Source organism: Pangasianodon hypophthalmus, chromosome 10 (assembly GCF_027358585.1).
Source record: "Pangasianodon hypophthalmus isolate fPanHyp1 chromosome 10, fPanHyp1.pri, whole genome shotgun sequence".
Lineage (NCBI taxonomy): Eukaryota > Metazoa > Chordata > Actinopteri > Siluriformes > Pangasiidae > Pangasianodon > Pangasianodon hypophthalmus.
This window is the reverse complement of record NC_069719.1, coordinates 12310396-12321531: the sequence shown is the minus strand read 5'-3', so window position 1 is coordinate 12321531 and position 11136 is coordinate 12310396. Positions and strand designations below refer to the sequence as shown.

The 11136-nt window shown below is 38.5% G+C and overlaps 2 protein-coding genes across 4 annotated transcripts; one reads left to right on the top strand and one right to left on the bottom strand.

Moving 5' to 3' along the window:
* Window positions 1-878: 878 nt before the first annotated feature.
* On the top strand, window positions 879-5170 carry c10h8orf74 (chromosome 10 C8orf74 homolog). Of its 2 annotated transcripts, XM_026933755.3 has the most exons (5): window positions 879-1135; window positions 1700-1889; window positions 2168-2565; window positions 3352-3560; window positions 3657-5170. In XM_026933755.3, the coding sequence occupies exons 1-4, from the start codon at window positions 1091-1093 to the stop codon at window positions 3556-3558; spliced, it is 840 nt and encodes a 279-aa protein (XP_026789556.3). In that variant the 5' UTR covers window positions 879-1090; the 3' UTR covers window positions 3559-3560; window positions 3657-5170. The 2 variants fall into 2 exon arrangements, with proteins under 2 accessions (XP_026789556.3, XP_053093830.1); XM_053237855.1 differs by having other exon boundaries at window positions 882-1135; window positions 3352-5170.
* Window positions 5117-8716, bottom strand: LOC113538588 (L-threonine 3-dehydrogenase, mitochondrial). Of its 2 annotated transcripts, none has more exons than XM_053237854.1 (9): window positions 8549-8716; window positions 7575-7768; window positions 7272-7314; window positions 7004-7074; window positions 6746-6895; window positions 6486-6658; window positions 6281-6371; window positions 5895-6164; window positions 5117-5562 (listed from the first exon to the last, which is right to left on the bottom strand). In XM_053237854.1, the coding sequence occupies exons 2-9, from the start codon at window positions 7759-7761 to the stop codon at window positions 5423-5425; spliced, it is 1125 nt and encodes a 374-aa protein (XP_053093829.1). In that variant the 5' UTR covers window positions 7762-7768; window positions 8549-8716; the 3' UTR covers window positions 5117-5422. The 2 variants fall into 2 exon arrangements, with proteins under 2 accessions (XP_053093829.1, XP_026789552.3); XM_026933751.3 differs by having other exon boundaries at window positions 7575-7764; window positions 8549-8715.
* Window positions 8717-11136: the final 2420 nt, after the last annotated feature.

Genomic DNA, 11136 nt, shown 5'->3' with positions numbered 1-11136 from the left:
TATTATTAGTAGTAGTAGTAGTAGTAGTAGTAGTACTACTACTACTACTAATAATAATAATAATAGCAATAATAAACTTCATGATGTGTCCTGATAAATTTTTACTTTTTTCGATGATAAGTCTGATATATTAATAACAAATGATTACAAACAAATGATCATGAAGAAAGAATGTTTCATGATCAATATTTTTACCTCTGTAATAAAAATGCTGACATTTGCAAAAATAACATATCATTATGAGGGATTTTACTTCCTCAGCTCAGTGTGGTAGATAAAATGAGCCATTTATTTCACCAATAGATTGTATGATGTTATCAAACTGTGACACCAACCTCATATATTTGATTTTATTTTCTTTAAACACAGTTTCTTTTTATGACTTTGTCAGGCAGAACTGAAGTGGCAGTTGTGTTTTGCTTTATTCAGGATGATGGTTTGTGTGACTTGAATAATTCGCCTGTTACAGTAAGCAAATATTTATTTATTTATTTATATTAACATAGAACTAAATAGGACACCTGACTTAATAAAAACACATTATGCATTGTGTGTATAGTTAATTTTAATGGAGTTTTAGAGAAGTTTGCATAGTTGCCAAAATTACATCATTTACCTATTATGAGATAGATAGATAGATAGATAGATAGATAGATAGATAATTAGATGTACTTTATTAATTTCCTGGAGGGAGATTTGGATGCTAAGGCAGCAAAAGATATTGATGCAATGGAAAAACATTACAGAAAACAACAGACTTTCCCACCAACCAAGTGGTTGTTGTTGTTGTTGTTATTATTATTATTAATAATTTTATTATTATTATTATTATTATTATTATTATTATTACTATGTTCAAGAAATGCTGAGTTTCTATCATTGACAATAGCACTGAGATTTCAGGAAAACGTTCTCTGAAGCATTTTACACATGATCATCCTGTTGAGATGGGAAGTGTGTAGCTGGTGTGATTGCTCAGTAAACACAACGCCTATGCAGTCCTATAGTCAAAGGAGTCACGTGACGAGGCGACGGTTGTGCGCGTGTCTCCTTAGTAACAAGCGTTCTCCTAACAACAGCAGCCGCCGCAATGGACGCGTTAAAGACGGCGATACAGGAGGCAGCGAGGCTCAAGGTAACTGTCCACTGTACACGCTGCTATTAGGTACAGTGTTTACCAAGTACGACATGCACTTGCAGTTAGATTTGGGCTTCAGAGCCTCTCCGAAAGCCGTTTACAAACCGTCAGCAGCGGGTGCGGGTGCGCGCGCAGGCCAGGGGGCAGCTAAAGCAAATCCCAGTCGGTGGATCTGAGACTGAGGTGATGTTTATCATTCTGAAGAGAAATCGTGTGCTGCTGATTTAACGTTAGCTTGAAGGTAAAAGCAGTAACAGACAGGCCTTTTTTTTCCCAACAGATTTGCAGATGCAACAGGTTTCACATCATGCATGCCTGCACACAATTTCCATCATACACTTCATTTATATTTAATACTAAAAGATTGCAGTCTGTGTGATCAGTGCAGCAGCTTACCTCCAGTAACCTTACACTAAATAATGTGCAGTAGACCAGTCCAGACAGATTATAGGTACCAGTGCCAAAGCAGGTGGGCGTTCGAGTAATCACGCCTCTTTCCCCATCATCAGCAGCATGTACAGTCACTTCTGCCTTATTACCACCATGCTCCGTCTCTTTCAGAGGGATGAAGGCATAGTGCGCCTGAGCAGCTGTTTTCAGTGGAGAGACTTTGAAGGCGACGACCAGAGGCAGTATATACACCAAGAATTTGTGTATGAGAATGTGATGTACTCGGTACAGCGTGGGCTTCCATGGGCTGCAGTGGCCCAAATAGCAAATCTGAGTAAAGAGCTCCTCCCTGAGCTTAGAGGTGAGTCATGGCTCTCGAATCCAAGCTTCGCAAAACATTTATGTTTCACTTATTAAACATATAGATGCATATCTACATTTTAACAACAATAATATTGCTGAGTAACAACAGGACAAAGACGCCTTGTGATTGTGATCACCGGTGAATATAGACCATTTTTTTAGCCCTGTGAAAAAAACATCAGGCATTATAATTAGAAAATCCAATGTATTCTCAGTAGGTTTTGTTAAGCTGACTCTGAATATGTGTGTGGTCCTTTCTATAAACCTCTGTATCAGGTTTAGAGAGATCCGAAGCACTGTCTTTGATCCAGACACGGCTATCCCAGTGTGATCAACGACTGCCTCGCTCTCATCACGCCACCGTGTATGACTTCATGGTGCAGACCTACATCCATCATCAGTGCCTCTATCAAGCTTTTTTAAAGGAAGAGGTGAAACCTAAGTGCATGCACTCCCACCTTGAGATTCAGGTTCCACCACATCCCCTACCACTATCTGAGGGAACAGATTTGGGAGTCTGGGAGAAGCAGCAGGCTTTGAAAGAACTAATGGCAGCCGAGACAGTGAAGCTTGCAGAAATCCACAAACTCAAAGAACAGGCTGAGGCACAGATAATGGAGAAGTCGCAAGTCATTCTCAGTAACCTTTCCCTGGAGGACAGACTAGACAAACAGGTACTAGTGTTTCTCGATTTGATTTGAGTGTTGACTGATTTTCACATTGTGCTTGTTAGCACATGGTGTTAAGCGTAAAACAACAAGTTGAATGTCTGATGACACTTCAAAAAATCTTAAGTTTAGGAGATGGTACTCCATAATGTCACTCTTTACATACAGACGGGTGACAAATTAAAGGAAAACCCAACATAAACTGACTTAGTAGGGTGGTGGGCCAATATAAGACACCATAACAGCTTCAGTGCCCATAATTTGCATTCACTCGTTCCCTCAGAGGGAAGAGTCACTGCAAATCAATACAAATCCCCATGCCCCCCACCCCAGAAGATGAAGCTGTCCCAGTGGCTTGTGGTGAGGCAACACATCAGTAAGACACTTTATTTTTCTTTTGTCACTCATCTGTATCTTAGATGTGAGTATTAGTAGACAAACTGTCAGTATGTTACTCACCATCTGCACACCACAAAAGCAAGATGGCCTTCAGGTCCAAGTGCTATGCTGCAATCAGCTAAAAAGCACTTCACCTTTAAACACCCATGCTTCATCAGCAGTTATCATAAACCGGATTAAACAAGTGCATTTGTTATTTACTCCTACTGACAGCTCACATTGGGTTATAAGGTAGGGAACGTGATTGAATGAAAATCTACATGTCTTATTTCTAAGAACTTATGAACATTTGCTAGATTCAGACTAGAGACTAGTAAAATCTATAATGCATTGTATCAGAGATGAGAACTAAGTGTTTTTGTCCTCTTCCTTAACAATGTTATTTGACTCTAGGCATTGGAAAGCATGGTTCACTCCTTTCTGCAGTCGGAAGTAGACATGGTAAAGGAGATTTTAATGAAGGAAATCAGAGCTGTACAAGAGCTGCTGGAAATAAGACTGAGTCAAACAGCTCTACAAGGAGCAGGACGCCCTTCAGATGCATCAGGCTTCTCACAAAAAGACTGTACGTCTGGCTCCACTAAAAAGAAAAAGAAATGAGGGTAACAAGATGGTTTATCATCATTTAAAAAAATTTATCCTGGGAATCATTAATTCATTTATTTGTTCATATTCTTTGACCGCATTATCCTGGTCAGGGTCATGGTGGAATCCGGAGCCTATCTTGGAAAGACTGGGCGTGAGGAGGGAATACACCCTAGATGGGGCGTCATCCCATTGCAGGGCACCACACACACTCATTCACTCCTAGGGGCAATTTTAGCGTAGTCAGTCATCCTACCACCTGTTTTTGGGAGGTGGAGAGGAAACCCACATGTACCCAAGAGAACAGAAACTCCACAGACAGTAACTAGAGATCAGAATCAAACTAGGGAGCCTGGATCTGTGAGGCAGCAATGCTAACCCCTGCGTCCATACTGGGAATCGAACATACAGTTTTAAATACTGACATTAAATCTTACTTTAATTACACAGAACTGTCTTTGTACAGTGCTCTATTTTACATAAGTGTTTGCAAGTACTCTAACAGAAAATGAGTTCCTCAGTGTTTTTTTTTTTTTTAATGGTTAGGGCTTCTAGCTTTATACAGACATTTTACATTGATTCATCCTGGGATGAAGTGAAGAACCCTTCAGGGTGCTAGATGGAAGAGGGTACTAAGCAAAAGTACTTAATATGTAGTGTGGATAAAAAAGAGCAGATAAACTGCTTTACACAATGCATTAATCCATCAACGTGGAGAAACTATCCATAATATACCAACAATATATTCATAACACAATACACATGTTGTGTGGATAATGGGGAAAAAAGAGCATTACAGACATTACAGTCATTAATTACAATACGTAATATTACCTACAAAACAAAATATACTCACAAGTATAGGTCATCAAAGAGTTGTAAGTGCAAAGAAGTGCAAAACTAAATGTAAAAGCGCTTTTGATAAAGCGCAAAGTTGTCATATAGTCTTTCACTGAATAGCACCAGAGTCTTACTGGTTGTTCCCATGAACAATACTACACTTCTTTGTCCAGAAGAGCACATCAGATCTAATATAAAGCATCAAAACAATTACACTATCAAAGAAGTACATTAAAGCTAGCACCACAAAAACAAAATGACAGCAAAATGATATGCAAAATGTCAAGTAACAGAAAATGTCAAGTATTCTAGGATATTTTGCATTTAAAAAAATGTTATACAGTAGCTAAGGCCAATGTGAGGCATCCCTGTACGGTTTTAAAACAAAACTTACCATGTGACCTTAGTTTGTTAACAGAAATAAATTACAAACATGAGAAAATATACAGTAACATATTTTCCTTTTGACCCCAACATCCAGACTAGGAATGTGTGTTATTTGGAAACCCAGTTCACTTCCTTATATCTCATCACCACCACACCCAGAAAAAGGCTTATTACACAGTCATTTGAGACACATAAGAACAAAACAGGATTTGAAAAAAAAACAAACAAACCAAAAAAAAACATTATGCCTATAAAAAACTCAATAAAATGGTCAATATCTGGAAGCATACTGATGTGACAATGCATATGAGTGTGTAAACTGGAAATACTGTTTGTCCCCAGTGTATGAATGGATGACTTGTCTTTATCATCTGTTACAAATATAGGAGTTGTTTGTCAAGGCATGTTCACATTTGACATACTTGTAGGGCTACATTCCAAGTATCTAGAAACAAGTTCCCTATTTCCAGTCACCTGACTTTACTGGCACCACATTTTGGTACAGTGGTCCAGCAAGATTCAGGAGACTGTCATGTAATTCAATGCCCATCCTCACTCTAGACACAAAAGATCAAAACAAACTGTTTCTTTGGTTGGATCTAGTGTACCAGCATGTCTGAGTATGCACAGTGCTCTAATCAAATCATCATGATCAGTTAGCATGTGTAAGTCTGGAATCAGGGCTGATGATGCTGAACATCGTCTGGATGAGTTCTGGTAGGTCATAGTCATGCTTCCAACCCCAATCTTTCCTCGCATTGCTGTCATCAAAGTTCATGGGCCAACTGTCGGCTAGTCAGAAACGAATGAAAAGAATTAACAGGCTGAACGCATGGTACGATAAGTTACAGTAAATCTCAGATTTGAGTCACAGCCTAAGTCTTTGTTCGCACAGCAAGGTAAATATGATTTGAATCTGAGTTTCCACATCATCTGACTCGTCTAACCGAGTCACATATCCATAAAAATGATTTTAATCTGTTCTGAAACCACATACGCATGTGGCTTGTGGTAAAAAAAGAGGGTGTTTACCAAAAATCTGATATGATTTGTCTGTCTAAACAAAGCCAAGAGGGGTTTTATGTAGCCTTTAAATGAAATGCCATATATATTTAGGCTCTTACCAATTGCCTGTCTAATCAGGTCAACGTCATAAATGACGCGCAGGTCAGGCAGCTGCTTCTGTACCTCCTGAACAAGCTCTTCAGGAGTGAAGCTCATGGCATTGATGTTGTAGGTACGCATGCTGAGCGTCTCAGCAGGAGCCTCCAGTACCTCCAGTGTAGCTCTCAGACAATCGTCAATGAACATCATAGGGAGGCGTGTGTCAGCCTTCAAGTTGCATACAAATTTACCCATTTTAACAGCATCATGAAAGATCTGGACAGCATAGTCTGAAGAAAGGAAAGGCTGAGTGAGAATAAATTTCCAATAAAAGTACAGAAAATAGAGGGAGGAAAAATATAGAAATGCAAGAATAACAACAGCTGGTAAAGAATGGAAAGATAACCTGTCGTTCCTCCTCCAGGCTGAGAGTCTGCTGAGATGATGCCTGGGTACCTCAGACAACGGAAGTCAAGGCCATATTTGTGATGGTAATACTGTCAAACAAAAACACAAGGACGTTGTGCACCTGAACATCTGTTTCACCTAGCCAAAGCTTAAAGGCTAAGCTCCTTCTGAGGCGCTACTATATTTAGCCCTTCACTGAATACCTCTCCCATCAGCTCCGCATGGACCTTCGACACTCCATAAATGGTTCTTGGGCGCTGAATGCACAGGTCTGGAGTGGGGTTACGAGGGGACGTGGGTCCAAAAGCTCCAATTGTGCTAGGAACAAACAGGCGAACTCCATGTTGCGCACAGATGTCAAGGATATTGTGCAATCCTTAAAATGAGGAGAAAAAGAAGATCAATTACTCAATTTTGTTCAGCAGTGAAAAACCTGTCCTTGGATTGTGTCAGTGCCATTTACCAGTTATGTTGACATCACGAGCAAGAGTCACATTTGCCTCGCCAACTGCACTCAAAAGGGCACTGTAGTGCACCAGCCATGTGATACGATTGTTCACAACAATCTCCCGTAAATTCTTGTAATCCAGAATATCAGCGTAGATAAAAGGACCTGGAAATCAGAACTGTGTCAGTATAAATCATATAATGATGCACAGCTCCTTATGTGGCAGTGAACATAAAAAAAAACAAAAAAAAAAACTAAATGCTGCACACTTACCACTGCGGGAAACATGACTTGGGGGCATCCTGATGTCTGAAAGAATTACATTCTTGTTTCCAAATTTTTTCCTACAAGTGAGAGTGTGGAATTTAGACTTATTTAAGAAAAGGCATTTTAATCCAGTTATAATTGTGACATTCAGATAATTTTTCATCAAATACATACAATACATATATAATACAAGTATAATTTCCTTCTGTCAGCTACACCACTTTAAGCATTTAAGCATTTCAACCTCAAAGATGTTAGCGAAAACCATTCATACCTAAGCAGTGTAGCAAGGCCCACCCCCAGCTGTCCCAGTCCACCTGAAGCAATTATATAAAGCACATAGAAGAAAAAGCATGTTAGAGGTCATCAGTGACATGGGCCCACTGTTGCCATGGAAACTACACTTCTTTGGTTTGGAGAATCTATGTAGTTACCAAGGTAACCAATCATCCAAAAAAAGCATAGTGTTTATCACTGAGGTGGAGTTACAACAAGTGCTCAAAGGTTTGAAAGCATGAGACATAAAAAAAAAAGAAGTGATGAAAGCAGACACTGCGGTAATGGTCTCATACAGTACCTGTGATGAGAACCTTGGGGTGGTCAGTCTCTGAGAAGGAGATGGAGTGAAAGCTGGCATCAGATGATGTCACCTGGCGTGATAAGGCACTGATGTTCCTCACAGAGCGAGACAGCGGTTCACACCCACATGCTGGAGTCAGGAGGAGCTGCCGTGCTGCTTTACTCATCGATCTGATTAAGGGCATTATCTATCTTGAAAACGGAGAAAATATCTAAATGAGGGGGCAATCAACAGTTTCTAGGTAGAGGCAGTGACCAAATTAAGAGCTGGGTATGTCAATGAGTCTGCTACTTCAACCTCAAGGATGTATGGATATACTGCCACCTTCTGGCTAAAGCTTTATCACATGTAAGCATACTGTATAAGCTTCTCATAAAATCTACATGGACCAACCAATTTTGCTTTAGCTATTTACACCACAAAACATTTGCTGCAGGTTATACACATAAATGATTGGTTAGTTATTCAGAGAAATCAGGACAACATTAATTAATCTTCATGGCAGCATGTCTTTGGCATTGTCTTTGGTTGTACATCTAACAAAAATGCTCATGGTGCAGCTTTGTCAGCTTTGGCTTTGTGGAATTTAAGAAACAATACAAAGAGCATTACATAGACATGGCTGTACATATACCAATACACAGGGCTTCCTAGCCTTGTAATGTCACCTTGGGTGTGAATTAGCTAGTGGGGGAATAAACTCAGCACCATCCATCCATCCAGGATGGTCCTGAATGCTCACAGTGTAGTACAGAGGGTGTAAAAATAACTTCAGAAGGACATATTTAGTTGACATTCAGCACTTGTGAACAGCATGACAGTTCTCTTTAGTTATTAGTCATTAACTATTACGATATGATACAAATACTCACACTATCATTTATTCTTGTTATGACTGCATGTACATTAGCTAGCTAGCTCTCCAGTAGCTAGCTCTAACGATAGCTTCTGTGTACACTGCTGTTACTCACCGTTTATTACTTCCACTGAGATAAATCCTCGGGTTTAAAGACAAGTTACCAATAAATATGTGAAATCCCTGTTTAGTTTTAATTAGAGCTCTAATTCCAGGGAGCTGCCTCACTCCATCAGCATTGCATCAGACTCGAGCCCGCCTCTCGCGTGGCGCGAGCACAAGCCGGTTTCTACTCCTATTGGCTAACAAAACGAAGGCGCGACTCAAAAAAAAAAAAAAAGGACCCAAAGTTCACTCCTATTGGACAACAGAAGAGAGGCGTGGCTCTCTGCTGAGCTGAACACGCCCCTTGCGTCAGTATGCTTCAGCATGGTGATTAGAGTAGGCATGTGTCTGCATGTACACTTTTAATCAAATCTAATCTAATATCCTCGACAGCCAGGCTGTTTTAGGTACAAGTTGAAGTATAGGTTAAATTGTAATATACTTGAGCTTTAATATACAGCACTGTGCAAAAATCTTAGGCACCCTATTTTTTAGTACAAACTTTGTTATAGATTTTTATTTTATGACTTCTATATTATTGATTCAGTACAAAAACATTTTAGAATTCCAAACATTAGTTCTCCAGCACAAAAATAAATGTTCCAGAAAAATGTTTGTATGTCAGTAAAGAAAGCAGCATATTACATAAGAGACACTTTTCGAAAACTGCACACACTGTACCTGAGACTACTATATTTTTTTTAAGCGAAGGATTGTCACACCAAATATTGACTTTGTTTCATTTATTACTGTTTACTGCTCTTTATAATATTTTTTAAAATGTAGAAACATTTAATTTCATTATTTTTGAAGGCATCTTTGCTCTACAGCATTTCTTTGCATGTGCCGAAGACTTTTGCACAGTACTGTATTTCATTAAATGATCTGAATGAATGAAATTTTGCCCTGTTTAAAAACCATTTGTAATCCTTAACTTACATTCTTCACTCCTGTAACTATATATCTTTCCTATTAGTGTCACAGTAATTACTGAATCATTTCTAGTAATTACTGAATAGCATGTAATTCAGAAAACTCTTTTTCTGTTTTAAGTAGCTAAAAAAATAATATTGAAAATATCCTATTTCACTCTTCAACTTAATTACATAATTAAAGAATTAAAATAAGAACATTTGAACTTTACATAACTACATTAAGAACTACATTAAGAAACACAGATAGTTTAATTATAAACTAAATAAAAGTGCTATAAAACTAAATCCTAGTATATTCAAAATGCAAGATCTTATTTGTGCCCAAAATAGAACATTTACCACCCTACAAAGTGTATTAAAGTAATATCCAAATGTATGTACAAAAAGGACACCTTAATTTAGCCTTGATAGTCTCGATATTTGTGCAATCTAAAGTAAGAATGTCCTTATTTTATGTCATAACCCTGAGGATAATTAAAGCTAGTAGTTTTCATTGTGTCATTTATTTATTCACTGTTATTGTATAAAGTAGCCCTAATAACGAATATGTACTATTTTTTATTAACTACACAGAGAACTAATTGTGTGGTTTGTCAGCTCACAGCAAAGCATCAAACTATTGACTAAAGTGTGATTCTATAATATTGATGCAAGACATACATGGATAAATTATTGCATGCCTTCTCTGGTTACAGGCACATGAAAGCAATATTCTCCTCCAGGGATCTGCAGGCAATTATGTGCACTGCATTATTCAACCCACATTCATGCAGAATTCACTCTGTTTTCCCTAGAGGATATTACTCCAGCATTTGATTTCATAAAAATTGCATGCTCTTGAGTAGTAGAAGATGTAGAGAAACACACATGCACACACACAGTACATTTAGTAGTATAGCAGTACTATTATACCAATATTAAATAGCCATGAGGTTTCCTTTACTGGTATCATAACTGATAGGGGAAGAAACCATGCCTGAAAATCAGGAAACTTTTAAGTTTATTAGAATATGCATCTTGTATGCTGTGTTTTGCAATATCTGTGACAGGGCATACGGATTGTCCTCATCTTGGCAGTTATTATGTTTAATGAAAGTAGAGGCTGTGGAATTTAGTTTCTCCTAGATAGTACTCAAATATACTGCCACTGGAAATGAAATATGGAGCTGATTAGGTAGGAAACTATGGTGATTCACAAATTAATCTGCTTATTCAGTCAAGTCATGTCTTGATATGTCATAATTTTTTCAAAAGACACGAACAAGAGGAAAATATTAATTCATTCATTCATTCAGTTTCAGTAACTGCTATTTTGGGATATTGTGGTGGACTCAGAGCCAATCCTGGGTACACTAGGCACAGGTGGGAGAATTCACCTCAGAAGGGTTGCAAATACATCATAGGCACCATGCTCACACAGCATTCACACACTCATTCACACCAACTGGCCTACATGCAATTTTGCCCAGTGGGAGGAAACCGGAGAACCCAGATGAAACCCATATGAACATGGGGAGAACATGCAGAATTCCACGCAGCCAGTAACCCAAGACCAAACCGGGGATCCTGGAGCTGTGAGGTGAAAAGGGGAGGAAATATGAGAAATATTTTTGAGGAGGGGAAATATGACATACAAAAAAATGTACATTTAGGGTTCTTATAG